At 34.8% G+C, this 15105-nt stretch overlaps 3 protein-coding genes across 5 annotated transcripts in view; 2 read left to right on the forward strand and 1 right to left on the reverse strand.

Moving 5' to 3' along the window:
• Positions 1 to 520: 520 nt before the first annotated feature.
• Positions 521 to 7182, reverse strand: prelid3a (PRELI domain containing 3A). 2 transcript variants are annotated; one of them, XR_013818022.1, is made up of 7 exons: positions 6990 to 7182; positions 5941 to 6109; positions 4376 to 4465; positions 3495 to 3565; positions 3238 to 3340; positions 988 to 2772; positions 522 to 831 (listed from the first exon to the last, which is right to left on the reverse strand). XR_013818022.1 is itself a non-coding variant. In XM_079836740.1 (6 exons), the coding sequence occupies exons 1-6, from the start codon at positions 7019 to 7021 to the stop codon at positions 2701 to 2703; spliced, it is 537 nt and encodes a 178-aa protein (XP_079692866.1). In that variant the 5' UTR covers positions 7022 to 7182; the 3' UTR covers positions 521 to 2700. The 2 variants fall into 2 exon arrangements, 1 of the variants encoding a protein (XP_079692866.1); XM_079836740.1 differs by having other exon boundaries at positions 521 to 2772.
• On the forward strand, positions 7183 to 10432 carry LOC307138441 (uncharacterized protein). Its single transcript, XM_079836739.1, has 5 exons — positions 7183 to 7673; positions 8427 to 8690; positions 8801 to 8851; positions 9176 to 9310; positions 9567 to 10432. The coding sequence occupies exons 1-5, from the start codon at positions 7646 to 7648 to the stop codon at positions 9761 to 9763; spliced, it is 675 nt and encodes a 224-aa protein (XP_079692865.1). The 5' UTR covers positions 7183 to 7645; the 3' UTR covers positions 9764 to 10432.
• A 539-nt stretch (positions 10433 to 10971) lies between these two features.
• The window catches only part of tbc1d31 (TBC1 domain family, member 31), a 13894-nt gene continuing 9760 nt past the window's right edge, over positions 10972 to 15105 (forward strand). For both annotated transcript variants that reach the window (XM_079836563.1, XM_079836564.1), the window contains exons 1-8: positions 10972 to 11307; positions 11390 to 11536; positions 11656 to 11771; positions 11852 to 12030; positions 13381 to 13532; positions 13607 to 13766; positions 14063 to 14263; positions 14881 to 15048. In XM_079836563.1, the coding sequence (XP_079692689.1) occupies positions 11234 to 11307; positions 11390 to 11536; positions 11656 to 11771; positions 11852 to 12030; positions 13381 to 13532; positions 13607 to 13766; positions 14063 to 14263; positions 14881 to 15048 (1197 nt within the window). In that variant the 5' untranslated portion in view covers positions 10972 to 11233. The remainder of the gene's footprint in view (positions 11308 to 11389; positions 11537 to 11655; positions 11772 to 11851; positions 12031 to 13380; positions 13533 to 13606; positions 13767 to 14062; positions 14264 to 14880; positions 15049 to 15105) is intronic.

Raw genomic sequence — 15105 nt, forward strand, 5'->3', positions numbered from 1 at the left:
TATATATATATATATATATATATATATTGTACACAAAAACACAACCACATCTATCATTGCCTTGCAAGATTTTTAATGCCATCTTGTGTACAAGTGGTGTTTTTTTTTTTTTTTGCTGAATATGTCTGGTTTTATTTTATTTATAAAAATGGTTTCTTGAATTTACTTAAAGCTACTATGTTCCAACGATGACTGCATCACACAAAACACTAAATAATTATGCACTAAAAATGTATCAATCATTTTTAGGTTGGCTTTATTGAATTATACATTAATATTTTAACATTAAGATCTCATTAAAATATAGTGCTCTCCTATGGGTCATATAAATATCATTAGCCAATTTTATGCAGCATAGTTTGCTGTATCAAGACATTCTTGGCAGTAAACAGCATAATTAACCTAACTAACCCTTAACTCATGGAATCTGTATCCACTGTGCATATATCTATCTATGGCATAAACATTCAGATAAATACACAACACAAAAAAAAAAACTAGCATTAAAAGACGAACAATATAAATTTTCTAAAATTGTATTTTATTTCTTGAAAAGCAATACAATCCACATCCTCCAAACAGAACGAGAGAAAAAAAAACAGGATTTTAGGATTTAAAAGAACAAATGGCATTTATGATCCTTAATGAGCATATATTATGCATGACTTATTTGCCCCTTTACCATAGAAAAACAGATGCTTTAAAATGTCACAATTGAATGAGAAAATGTAACATGCACCACTAATGAAGCCACCATTTAGTCTGAAGACTTTCTTAAAGGGGTAGTTCCCCCAAAAGAGAAAATTCTGTCATTAATAACTCATGTCATTCCTAACCCATATATAAGACTGTCAATGGAGGGACAGAAAGCTCTCATTAAAAAGATTTCATTAAAACCCATTTTATTAAAAAGATCTTCATTTGTTTTCCAAATATGAACGAAAGTCTTACAGGTTTGGAACGACATGAGGGTGAGTAATTCATGACAGAATATAAATTTTTGGGTGAACTATCCCTTTAATTAACAACAGACAATGTTTTAAAGATGTTTCTAACAATATCAAAGCTGAAAATATTACATAAATATACATTTCTGAAAAATATACATTCTGAAACTCATCTGGCATTGCTAGATGGCTCGATTACAAACCAAGTTTAACTTAAGTTTGTTTACTTCTGCTTGGGAAGTGTTTCATCATTGGGACATGCTGACATGATTTTTCCAGTGGAGGAACTTTACGCAATGTCAAGTAGGTTATTTCATTTTTCTTATGGCCTGTATCTCTATGATTAGTGAAAATAATTTTTTTAAATAACCGTGACATTGATTCGAAATTCATTAGAATTCATCGAAAATAAATAATTAAAGAGGTCACAATTATACAACAACAAGGCAGTCTGAAGTCAAGTAAAAAGAAAAAGAAAGAAAAAATAAACCACACAAGATGTTCGCTGCCACAATTTCTCACCAATAGGTGGCTCCATAAGACCTTAACAACTGTTTGTTGGTATACTCTGACAAGCATTGTTTTTAAATAGTAAACCATTTAAATTATGTTTAATTTGTAACATTTAACTGTTAAAGAAAATATACAGTTTATAATTTAACAAACATATACATTGTAACATTTTTTCCACAAAATAAAGCAAACATGCCCTTTGTATTGAATCACAGTAGTTTTATAAGAATAAAATAATAAAAATAAGTTATTTTTTAACAAGAACCATAAATTAGCATTTGTTCATATCATTAAATAAACTAAAAGCCTCCCAAATGGGACAATATGTTCACATGTGTTAATTAAGAAGCAGCATAAACGTCCTTTAAATATAGGACCTTTTTAGAGTAAACGTTACAAAATGACTTTTGATAAGTTATAGTACCAATCCTACAAGTTTTAGCTAGACTTTATTCACTCTAAGACTACCCATGCAAACTTTCTGAAGCAAACAACTAAATTAACTGATATTTCCCTTAATCGCATGATTAAGAAAATGTAAGAACACCAAAAATTTCATTCACTTTATAGATATTCTGAACTTCAAGGTTCTTAATTACAACTGAACATCCACTTCATACATGTTATGGCATTAAAAGAACTCTAAAACAAGAGGTAGTCAGTGCAGTGCATACATATTTTGTAGCGACATTCAAAACTCCATACAGTTTTGTCTATAGTAGTGCAATTTTATGTGCCTAAATGAGCACATTTGACTACCTTTGTGTACAAACATCAACACAAAGAGAGGAGGGCAAAGTCAGGCAGGCCAGATGTGGTTTCAGAGCTGTTGAAAGTTAATTAATGTGCTCTGAAACCGCAAATGAAACTGACATGTATTTTGTAAACAATTATGCCTCATCTACGTCTCATCATGAAACAGGCATTAAAAACAAATAAATAATATGCTTGTATATTTCAAAATGTATGCCTTATCATGAAACAGACATTATGAAATATGAAATAAATAAATGATGTATATTTTTAAAACCTTTTGTGGCTTATCTATGCCTCAGCATGAAAATAATAAAGAATGTAAATAAATGAACATGCATTTATTTATATACATGTATGTCTGATCTGCTTATTAAACAAGTTATTAAATATCCTTTAGTACCAATGCATATGATAAAACCAACCGCTACATGTCATGTCTGGTTTGTACCATCCATAAACAGGTGCTACATGAAACATTACCTGTTCAACACAGGTCACACAAACGAACATTTTCCCTTTCAGAGTTTTGAATAATCCATTCAATGGCATCCCATCCCTATGACAAAAATAGAGCTTATCAGGTTCATACTTTATTTAGAGGCTTATATAATGCTTGTCATACTTCATGCTATATAAAATAATCTCCGGCAGTTTTTCATTGTTTGCCAAAGATATGAAACTATAAATGAAACTACTAATGAAACTATAAATGAAACTACTAATGAAACTATAAATGAAACTACTTCACTACAAACAAACAAAAAAACATCCACAAAAAACAACAGGGTTAGCTAGAGTGGGACAAAACCACATTATCTGTGCTTTTACATTGCTTTTTTTTGGACCTTCTTCGATTGTGTCACCAAGAAAATAGGAACTACTAAGTTCCCATTTATGCAGAAAATAGCAAACTTTGATCAAAGATTTGTAACGCGTGATTCAGCAAAATGTTGTGAGGGACATTCCAGGGATATTTGATCAAGTAATATTTTTCATTACATTATACAGAACAAAGGTTTACCTTTCTTGCATTAGCTGACATGGATAGAGCCATCAGTCCCTCGAGGTAGCTGCTCAAACTGACGCCCTTCACCGTGATGATCGCCTCTTGTGTTAATACAGTGCTGCAAAAATAAAGCAGAAAATCATTTGTATTATGATTATTGGATTACTTTCTATTAGTATGGTTTACATGTATGTGCATAAATAAACAGAGATTACAATTGCATGATAAAAACAACAATTCAGTCAAATATGTTCATGACCGAATGTACTTACACCTCTGGATTTTCTGGATGAGGCGTGTAGACAAGCCTTTCATCAACAGATACTAAATTTGTTAGGGTTATCTGAAGGATGAAAAAGGAATTTATTTAGTACATCTCAAAATGAAGATTTAAAGGGATAGTTCATCCAAAAATTCTGTCATTATTTACCCACCCTCATGTCTTTCCAAACCCGTAAGACTTTCATTCATCTTCAAAACACAAATGAAGATCTTTTTGATGAAATCTGAGAGCTTTCTGTCCCTCCATAAACAGCTACGCAACTGACACTTTGACGCTTCAAAAAGTTCATAAAGGGAGCGTAAAACTAGTCCATATGAATCGAGCGGTTTAGTCAAAAGTGTTTGAAGAGACACTGTACAGTTTGAAATTAGGCTTTTATTCACATATAAACATTCATCAACTCACTCATCAGTTTTGGTAAATGGAAGCTCAGGCATGTTCGCTTGGCGTGCGAGAACCAATGAGGTTCATTCTCGTGTTACGCAGCATTTGAGCTTCCGCAAGAACCAATGAGGTTTGTCCTCGCGCGTCAAGCAGGTTCGGTTGAGCTTCTGTTTATGTTCGCTGATCAATGTTTGTGAATAAAAGCCTAAATTCAATCTGTGTATCATGGAAGGAGAGTGGAAGGACAGAAAGCTCTCAAATTTCATCAAAAAAAAATCTTCATTTGTGTTCTGAAGATGAACGAAAGTGGGTTTTTTATGGGTTTGGAACACCATCAGGGTGAGTAATTAATGACAGAATTTTCATTTTTTGGTGAACTATACCTTTAATACCTTATAAATAAAGGCACTTTCTATTAATGAAATAATAGGATTAGATTGGTTTTTCTGTAAAAAATTTTTTGATAAATGGTTAACAAAGACTCACGTTTGTTGAGCAAAGCTCCATTTTTTTTTCTTCTGGGTCCACAATGGAATGTTCTTGTACATATGTGGTAGTTCGATTTGTCCCTAAAATCTAAGAAAATAAATTTGAGATCTTTATAAATCAGTGGTTCTCAATCAGGGAGCCTCAGCAAACTTCCAAGGGAAGTTCATGTTACTCAAAATTACAAAACATTATTTGAAAATAATCCAAAACAATTAAACATCTACAATTTTTTTATTTATTTTTTTATTCACACCCTAAACAACATTTGTTTTATATATATTTCAAAAACTGGGGTTCCCATGGTCTTGAAAAACCTGGATATATGAATTAGCCTACTTTTATAAGTGTAATATCAGGAAAAATAATGTAAATTAATAAAATCTTATAACTCCACAGGCATTTATATAATGAATATGCATTTTTATACAGTTATGCCAAGCACAACAATATTTTATCAGGCAGAAATAGTAAGTAACAAATATATTTTTTTAAATGTTCATCTTTAATCTTTATTTAGTAAATCACAAATGACCTTTGAAAACAGTTGTGGACAATGGAGGGCCTTGGAGTCAAAAAGTTTGGGAACCACTGTTATAGAGAATACAGTTTCATTATGCTGAACTAATAAATACTGCTATACGTTTTAAAGGTACACTATGTAACTTTTTTTGTTCAAAATTGACTAAATTTAAATGAGTCAATACATCATCAACCAAAAACATGTTTTTGTCTTACCATGATTGACTATGGTAAGCCTATTATTATTAGCTTGCGTGTAGTACTTATGTCACTTGCCCATGTGTGTTTCATCATATCCATAAATAGAGAAAAATTGCTACATTGATGCATGTATAGTGTGGAGTGGCATAGGTTGTCACACAAGCGAGAAAGTTTGACATGGAGCTGCTAAATCTCAAGCCTCAGAGGAAACTCTTTTTAAAAAAACGCCCAACAGAGGAGAGTCTGCTGGCAAAAAGAGAATGTGACAGAGCTCGTAATAAAACTAGAATCAACATTGGCTTGGCTTTTTGGGAGATGGTGAGAACTGGGGATTTAAATGTGACGCGGAGATGGTCTTTTTATTACTCAAGAGGTGAGTAAGGTATTTTATTGAACAGATAAATTGCCATATGTAGCCCTCTAACAGAGTTCATTGTAAAGCATTGTCTATTGTGAAGGCTCATTTCATTATGGGTTGTTGTAACACTGAGCTGGAATTTATTTTCAAGGAAGTACCCAGTCTATTCATTGGTATAACCGGTTAAATTTATTAAGCCTAGTAGAGCTGTAGGACAACCATACTCATCCGCACAGTCATGCAGAACTCAAGCACAACCAAAACAATGTTCTTCTGCAAAATGCATGCAGCTTTGTTTTTTAACCCGCTAGAGGGAAGTTACATAGTGTACCTTTAATTTGTGTTTTAAATGTAAAAAAATGTAAGCTGTAAAATATTATATAAGGAGCTTCAACTGTTTTCACATTTTCATCATCTTTAACACATGACCACATAACCCAATAGACATGTAATACATTTAGCACTGTGAAGCATATCATCTGACCGCTCTGACAATCCCTGGAAGACCCCACTCAGTGCTGAGGAGCCGATGACTGTGCAGACGTCCACTGGTGTCCAAGTTCCTATGAAGAACGTCCACTCCAACAACGCTAGGGTTCATTGGATTGGGGTACTTCCTCATGGCTGCTTTGATCACAGTCTCCCATGGGTAGCTGTGTGAACACAGAAAAAAACTCATGACAATGGCTTACGATGAACGTCACTGTACTGATCTCATAGGCAAACCCCATTCAAGGGAAATTTAGCCTAAATATGAGCTGAAAGAATTTTTTGCCAGTGTAGTCTAACCTATTATCAACAACGAGCATCACAAGAGAGCTGGGATTTTAAAATAAAGGTTTGTTTGAGATCATTTATTTCTTCATAATGAATCATTTTGTAATAAAACTATGACTATGTTTTTAAAGAAGAGAAACTAGAAAATATACTGGTTTTGCACAATTCTATGTTGTGGGTGTGATGAATCCTGCTGGGGGGGGGGGGGGGACTACGTTAGTTTGGTGGTTTTAGCTGGTTTAAGATGTTATTCGTTCATTTAAGGTGTTCTCCTCAGATGTTTATTATTATTATCTAAATCCAATAAACACACCGGCCAGACTGTGACAAAACCAGCTTAGGCTGGGGGTTTTTTTCAACAGGGAAATTTACCACATATTAATAGAAATTGACAGAGGAAAAACTATTTCATTTTCAGAAATTAAAAAAACAACTTTTTTTAATGAGTTTTGTTATTAACATGCCTGACGAATAACAGTGAATGCAGTAACGGCATTGCGCATAATTGTAGGCTAACAGACTAGGACAGAACAGGCAAGCAACCGGTTAGGCCCAAATGAATGAATAGCCACTAATGCTCAGATGTGTGTTATGTACAAGAATAAATTGCTTAAAAGCTACATGAACAGAAATGTACAAAGGACGAGAGCTGCTCTGTGTCCCGATCCCAGCAGCACTGAAGGTAATCGGGATGCAAATCATGACAGAGAGGATGCCGGAATCCGTGCAGATTCGTCCTAAGCGCAAATTCTCTACCTGAAAATGTGCTCCGTGCTCCAAATCTTCATTTTCACGACAATTTGAATGTGCCTCCAAACGACGGTGGACTGTAGATCATATATTCATATTTTCACGCTCTGCTCCCATTATACCCGGCTCCGAGATGCCCCTCATAATCAAGGGCAGCGGAACCTCCCTGTTATAACAGCAACTACCAATAATAGAGATCAGCTTTGTGACGCTGTAGACGGCTTGATGTGCATCACTGTTGCGCTACAAATGTGCAAAAGTGACTTTATGATTGATAAATAACGCGTAGTTCGTTTAAACTTTAAACGCTCGGCTATATTAGTCGCAAATCCTAAACTAGATTATTGTCTGTCTATTTATTTTCATTTGATTGAAAACTATGCGTATTAGTGGCGCTGAATTGCTTTTATTGAACAAATGTAGGCCTAATTCTTAAAACTTTTGTCGTGTATGTTGCTGTTGTTGTTCGCATGACAATAAAATCTGCGGTTAACCAGAATGACAGTCATACGAGGGGGAATTCATATCTGGAAATTACATTCTCAACGCGCATGCGCATTTACACCTACGTATATTATCAATGGCAGCTGCAGTGTTTCGTTTTCACATGCCACCAGAACCACTTTACCCATTGACATTATTTGTGATTAGCCTACTAATAGATGGACAGCACAGTTGATATACCCTCTGGTAAGTTTCTCATTGCCCACATCTCGGTCTGTCACTTGTTTTTGCTTGTTTTAGGAAAATAGTAAAGAATGTACAACAAGGAAGCGCAACAAATCACTATAACTATCTCTCAGCTGTATATGTCGTATTCATTAATGACGCAAATACAGTGTGAACGATAAGATTAACAGTTATTGGTAGGCTATATGCACAGATAAAAAAATACTCTATTAGGTTTTTTTTTTTTGTAAATGTATTTTTTTGTAGGCCTAAGTGAAAATGGTTGAAATGTGTAATTTCAATTGTTTCCGAATGTATTGTTTTTATGAAATATTATGATGGCGTTTAAATACTACAAAAACATTTAGAGCAACTTTCTGGACAGTTTCTGAAAATTACTGTTACACAATATCTAATAGGCCTGTTAAAGTCAAAGAAAATTAGTATTTAGCTTATTTGTCCTTTACTGGCATTTGTGGTTCCATGAAGAACATCCATGTAACCTTTCCATGACACATATTGTTCTTTATAGTGGAAAAAGGTTCTTTAGATTTTTAAAATGTTTTTCACTCTGAGGAGAAAAAATGGTTCACCAAATGGTTATTTGAGGAACCAAAACTGGTTCTTTTATGGCATCGCTATGAAAACCATGTTTTGGAACCTTTATTTTTAAGAGTGTATGCATCCAGTGTATTTGGGCGTATTACATTATTTCTGTTGTTTTTGAAGCTTCTTGTGATTTAAACCATTGTCTCTCGTTCTTTTTCTCAACAGATCAACAATTACAGAAATATTTGGGCTTCCTCAGTAAGTGTATGACTGGGATTTTAGTTCAAAGGATGTCCAACTGCTTGTACCAATCCCGTACAATCACTGCGTATGAATCACAGGTTATCACGTCGCAGGCCACGGATATGCAAAAAGCCTCCAAGGTTATGCAAATTGTCATTAGAAAAGGTCAAAGTGCATGCAGCTCGTTCCTCAGATGCCTCGGAATTTGTGACCCGTCGTTGTATGAGAATGTTACAGGATATCCAGGTTGGACAATCTATCAAATCTCTTCAGATAAATCTATGCCGATGTCTGAATTGTTTTTTCATTATTTCTTTTTCTCTTTCTTTTTTCTTCATGCATTTGTTGTCAATCAGCACAATTTAGTCATGAGGACCATCAACATATAGAGGAAAGTCCTTTCTCAGGTAGATATTTTTGCATATGTTGCGTCATTGGTGATGTACCTGTTACTTTTTCTTTGCCCTGTTGTTTTAGGAAGCATCAGAGTAGTGAAATTATTTAACAGTTCCTGTTCAGTAGTTAATATATCGCCTCACTTCCTGTTTTTGTTTGCAAGATTACCACAGTCACACACTTAGTCTCAAAGGTATTGCAATGGAAACTTTACTTCTCAAAAGTGTGAGTGACTAAGCGCTTTGTTTTCCTGTCCCACATCCCTTTGAGGCAATGTGTCTTGTGGTTGCTCATGTTAATGTCTTTTTCTTTCTTTTTTGTCTTCTCTTTAACAGAAAAAGTGCAATTTACACCATGTATAATAAACATACAAAACTCTTCCCTGACCAACTGCATTATTGGGAACAACAATAGCCAATGCATTACCTGTGACCAGCATTCTTTGCTTGCTCAGAATGATGCAATCAAAGGTAAGAGCTCTACAGCAGGAAATATATAGGTCAAATTCTTCTAGCGTTATAGACTTGTTTTATATGTCACATCTTACAGTTTATTGTTTTTTTATACATTTATGTTAAATGAAATTGTACAATATATAAACGTTTAAAACAGTTATTCTTATATTTGTCTTTTTATCTTTAACACTGTACACTTATCATGTTTTTTTTAATGATATAGTGATTTGATTTGAAATGCTTCTTTTTTTTCTTCTTTTTTTACAAACAGTGGATGAAATGGCAGACACTCAGAGCTACGATGAACTGATCCCAGTGCAGGACACAAGGAGTGGCAACAGCATTCACATGGAGAGATCCAACATAGAGTATGTCATTATAGGGGATCACAACAGTATGACAGTCAGTGAGTGTTTGAACTCAGAGGCTGAGGAGGATACAGAGACTGAGCCTGATATGATCGATTAAAAGCGAAGACCCAGTTACTGGGTCGTGGTCGGTGAGGAGGGGGGTGGTTGGTGTGGTACAGTGACCGAGGTGGCCTGGCTAGGCTTGCTGGGCCTGACCTATGATTGTACACTGGAAGCATGTGTGCTTTAAATTGACCAATGCTCAGGTGCTCAACTGGTACTGCCAAACACACTGATATATTATCCGTTATCATGGACTTTTCTCAACCAGTGTGCCTTGAAGCTGCCATTATATTTGATGCTGCCTTATTGCTACTGAATATGACTGTTACTGAATGTTTCTCATGTTTTAATGAGCATTTTAATATTTATTTGTTCAACAGAAATGTCTAAAAAGAAATATGTTGACTGACATTCAACATTGTTATGCAGTCTTTTTATACGTTTTTCAGTAATATTTGTTAACCGTATCTATTGACATTGTGATGGATGTTCTCGTGTTTCAATAGTTATTCTGCAATAACTTCTCAGTGTATTCCTGTAGTTCTGGTAGATTTTTCTTGTGGGAATTGCTAATGATTTTACTAGGTGATAACCTGTGACTTGGGTATTGTACATAGGCATTTTATATGACAAAGGCATGTTGCTGACACATTTGGGATTTTTTGGAGTAATATTTTGAAATAAATATATTTGAAATAAAGCAATCCCCATGGTCTTCCACCTGATTTAAGTGTTACAACCAAAATATCTATTACAAAATTAAAGGTGTCCACTGGCCTTCTTAAGATACTTATTTAATTCATAGCAGGGTATAGAAATCACAGACATCTTGTCTGAAAGCCTTCTGTGATTGTTTTCAAAATTAATGGAGGTATATGCATTCTAGAAAAAAAAGTCCTTTTAAATATATTTACATTTTTACCCTAGTGTTCATTTTTTAGCAGAGGAAAAATTCACAGATTGCTATACGTTAAATAAATATTGTTAAAAAAATTTTTTTTATAGATATTCTGTATTTCAAATTACCATTGCAAAATATAAAATTAGTATAATACCCATTGCTAAATCAGAATTTTTTGCTAATTCAGACAATTGCTCAGATTTCTTACGTTTTGATTTAAATGTGTGATAAAATAAATTTGCTCGTAAAATTATTTAATTATGTATACATATAAATATATACACTTTTATTTTGTTCATCACGTAAGGTCACGTGACATTTCCTCAAAACGACTTCAGTACCCATAATGCCAACAAGTGTTTACATGCGTCACTTCCTCTAACTGAAACTTGCGTCTTGCTGCCTGGTTCTTTATCTCAATCGTCTAACAAATACTAGCATAAACGTTTTTGTCATTATTACTGTCAATCCCGATATGAGATTAAGGTTCAATAACGAGTATGACATGCAGTCATTAATAAATTTATGAAATTCGTTGAAGTCATTGAATTTCCCGCTGTGATGCCTGTGTGAGGCGGGAGGCTGTTTGCTGGAGGAGTTGGAGAGTCTCAGTCGGTGCTAAACATGCAAGTTACAGATATTGGGTCCAGAGAAGATGGGAAAATATGGCACCGAAAATTGGTATCAACAAAATATGGGTAAGTTTGACATAACCAGCTCGGAGCAAACTGTTTTATACAATGAGAAGAGAGATTCATTTATGCGTTTATATATTTCCAGCGTCTTGGCCACTGTGATCCGAAACGCGTCTGCCCGTCAAACCAAGACGGTTCGATTCCTGCAAGTGGCTTTCGACACCACAGGAGAGTCGTTTCTTGCTGGTGATCATCATGGCAATATTTATGTGTTTGACATTAGCAGAAACAGGTAACGTTATAGATATATTTTTCCCCCCTGTAACTTTCCATAAATGTTCTTTCCTGTTGATGTGTCATTATAAAACGTTCACTGTAATGTAGTATGTCTCTAACTTCATTGTTTTGCAGATTCAAGCTGGTCCAGAAAACAGGCCAAGCATGCACTGCTTTAGCTTTCAACTTGAGAAGAACCACAGAGTTCCTGGTTGCTCTAGCTGATTACTCCATTAAATGCTTTGACAAAGGTAAGACATATTATAATTTTTTCACATAGACCTGCAAATGTTTAACTGTTCTTCTGACAAGCACAAACTACTGTTTCCAGACACCAGACAGCTAGTGAGCTGGATGCGGGGTCACGAGGGTGCCATTTCTTCCCTGTCCGTCCACAGTTCGGGCAGCTACGCCATCAGCACTTCTTCTGATACCGCTCAACTCTGGAACCTTGACACCTTCCAGAGAAAAAGGAAGCTTAATGTTCGTCAATCAGTTGGCATACAAAAGGTTAGACATCACTTATCCGTGAGTGCTCTATGTATGTTCGCTGATCAGTGTGTGATTTAAAGCCTAAATTAAATTATATACGGTTACTGTTTATATAAACCGCTCAATTTATATGGTTTTCTTTTACAATCTATTTATGAATGCTTTGACGCATCTAGGATTGGGTACCGTTAACATTTTAACCGGTATTAATTCGGTACCGGTACCCAACGGTACCTTTTTCTGGTACTTTTGGGATGTTTACATATATAACTGTAAAGAACCTGTAAGTCATTTATAAAAGTGTTATTGACATTATGACAGAGCTGCCCTGGTCTCTGTCTGCCATTGTCTGTGATGTTTGATTACTGTAATATTTACTAGTAAATAGTAGGCTACTAGCTACTTAATTTAATTCATAAAAACAACCATATTATATTTTTTTTCTTTTTAATTTCATTTCTATGAAAAGATTTCCCACAAATTATGTGTTATGTATTTTCTGGTAATCAAATGAATATATAAGACATTAATTTAATTTATCTTTTAATTTAATTAAACTTTTTTTGTCAAACAAAGTGCTGCTCAACTAAGCTTTATATGGTTAAAATTAAAACATGAAGAAAAATTGTAATTTATAAAAAAAATAAAGTTTTGATAATCTATTATTATTACATTGGTGTTAGTATTATTATTACATTGAGACGTATCTAAATTCTACTGTACAACAGTAATTTATTTATCAAGTTAGCCAAACTTTTATTTTGACTGGTTGCTGTGATTTTGAGTCTCTTTGTGTGAAATGAAACGGTAAAATGCTCATAAAGCGACTCTCAGTGGCTCTAGAGATGACGTTTGTGCGTTCATGTCCTCATATCAGAGGCAGAGATGGAAACATGCGACCGTCACACACGATTCTGAGTGAGAGTGTGTGTGTGAGGTAAACCCACAGACTGTAAACAGCGCATCTACGAATTTGTTCGCATGGAGACACGCATGATTCGTATTTAAATAGTCTTTTTGCGGTTTAATATTCACAGACACTAGTCTATATCACAATATGCGTTCTCAGGTACCGAAATTTGGTACCGATTGATTTAATGTGAATCGGTACTCGGTAGTACCGACGTAATTCGGTCGGTGCCCTTAAAAGTACCGAGTTCGGTACCCAACCCTAGACGCATCAGAGTTTTGGGTTGAACAGACTTTCAATGGAGAGACAGAAGTCAGGTTTCATTAAAAATATCTTCATTTGTGTTTCGAAAATGGTCTTATCGGCTTGGAACATACATTTAAATTTTTGAATGAATCATCCTTTTAAGCATCATAACAGCTCTGCATCAGTCCCTCATTCCTGTTTGTTTGTTGTAGGTTTTCTTTCTCCCTCACAGCAACACCATTCTCAGCTGTTTTAGTGACGACTCCATTTTTGCTTGGGAGAGCGACACTCTTTTTTGCAAGTATCAGTTGCCTGCTCCACAGGATGGGCCCAGAATCCACTACAAGACATATGCTGTTACACAGTAAGGCTGTTATACTTAAACCTTAAAAAAGCACAGACTGGTGTGTTGTATGTAATCATTTTGTTTCTTTGTAGAAATGGGAAAACACTTGCTGCGGCTGGCCGCTCCAACTTAGTCCACTTGTGGTGTTTGGAGAGTCGACAGCTCTTGAGAGTAATTCAGATGCCTCCAAATGTCAAGACAGTAAGATATCTGGATTTCCTGGCGGATAGTTTTGATGGCGGATCCAACCAGGTACTGATCAGTAGTCTGCAACCTTAAAAAACTTCAACATCATGCCTTATAATTTACTTTATTACTAAACTTATATATTATCAACTGTATGCTCAATTAACTGTGTAATATGGAACTATTTTGGTTAGACTTTAACATATTGTGCTCTTTTTACAAATACATTCTTATTTTTTTCTAACGCTCAGCAATGAGGAGAAGAATAATAACTACTGAACTTAACTTGAAAAGTTCACCCCTATCATCCAGTTTAATAAGGTTATTGTGAAAATAATCATACTGTGATGTTCTGTCCTCAGACTATGGGCGTTTTGAGCCAAGATGGTGTCATGCGCTTTATCAACATTCAGTCATGCAAGCAGCTCTTTGAAATAGGCTCCTACGAGGATGCCATTACCTCGGCAGCCATTTGTCCTAAAGGCCACCATATTGTTGCTGTGATGGACAGCGGTGCTCTTAAGATCTATGATGTTAGAAGTCTTACCCCAGAAATCAGTAAGGTAAATTCTTATATTTTGTTATTAATTAATAATTATGTATTACTGGTAATTATTATTAGTTGTAAATGTTGGCTAAAGTTTTTATTTGAGGTTTTATAAATATATATTCAATAATTTTAATGATACTGAATAATAAAAAAAGCCAATAAAATAAAATAACCACACTTTTATTGAAAGTGACACACTAGAATTGAACAGGAAATATATTAATATTAAATATCAATATATTATTCTTTATTCACTCAAATGCAATAGAATCAGAAGATTTATTTTTTTTGACCAATTATCCAAATAATGTATAGTCCTTCAAAGCCGTTATTATCAGAGCATGTGAACAGAGTGTAGCGGGGAGCAGAGCAGTGAACGAGAGGGTAGAGTTATTTTAACAGCGTTGCCCAGCCCAGCTTCATGTTACTGCAGAGTAGGGCTATTGCAAACAGAAACAAACATACTACATAGGGCGCATTGCATTCTTTTCCAATGAGCATGAGCGGTACCATGAGTGGGGCGTTCATATATATGAAAGTTTTGAACGGTAGTATAATATGTTTGTGTTAATAAATAATGTATTTCTTTTTTTACTCTTCAAAATGCTAAACAAGTGGTTGTTTGTGTAGCCTCCCCAGCCTTTGTTGAAACAGGTCACTAAAGGCAACGTCAATGTGGGATTGTGTTCGAAAATTAAGGTGCACACCGGGGCAGGTCAGCGTCCTGTGAAAACATCAGGACGCAGAATACAATCCAAAGTTTTAACGCCTGCTGTTTCTTCGCTGGATGACAAAGAGGTTCTGTTTTTATTCAGTTTATTAAATTGTATTAAATAGATTTATTTTTTTAGGGGT

The sequence above is a fragment of the Gobio gobio genome (genome assembly GCF_949357685.1).
Source record: "Gobio gobio genome assembly, chromosome: 15".
Taxonomy (NCBI): domain Eukaryota; kingdom Metazoa; phylum Chordata; class Actinopteri; order Cypriniformes; family Gobionidae; genus Gobio; species Gobio gobio.

Excerpts from the sequence above, each read along its gene's own strand:
- prelid3a (XM_079836740.1), bottom strand. The coding sequence starts at position 7,021 with ATGAAGATTTGGAGCACGGAGCACATTTTCAG. Across the intron at positions 3,566-4,375 it reads TGGAGCTTTGCTCAACAAAC|ATAACCCTAACAAATTTAGT; the intron begins GTGAGTCTTTGT and ends TTCATCCTTCAG. Across the intron at positions 3,341-3,494 it reads CATCCAGAAAATCCAGAGGT|CACTGTATTAACACAAGAGG; the intron begins GTAAGTACATTC and ends TTATTTTTGCAG.
- LOC307138441 (XM_079836739.1), top strand. The coding sequence starts at position 7,646 with ATGGACAGCACAGTTGATATACCCTCTG. Across the intron at positions 8,852-9,175 it reads AGAGGAAAGTCCTTTCTCAG|AAAAAGTGCAATTTACACCA; the intron begins GTAGATATTTTT and ends TCTCTTTAACAG. Across the intron at positions 9,311-9,566 it reads TCAGAATGATGCAATCAAAG|TGGATGAAATGGCAGACACT; the intron begins GTAAGAGCTCTA and ends TTTTACAAACAG.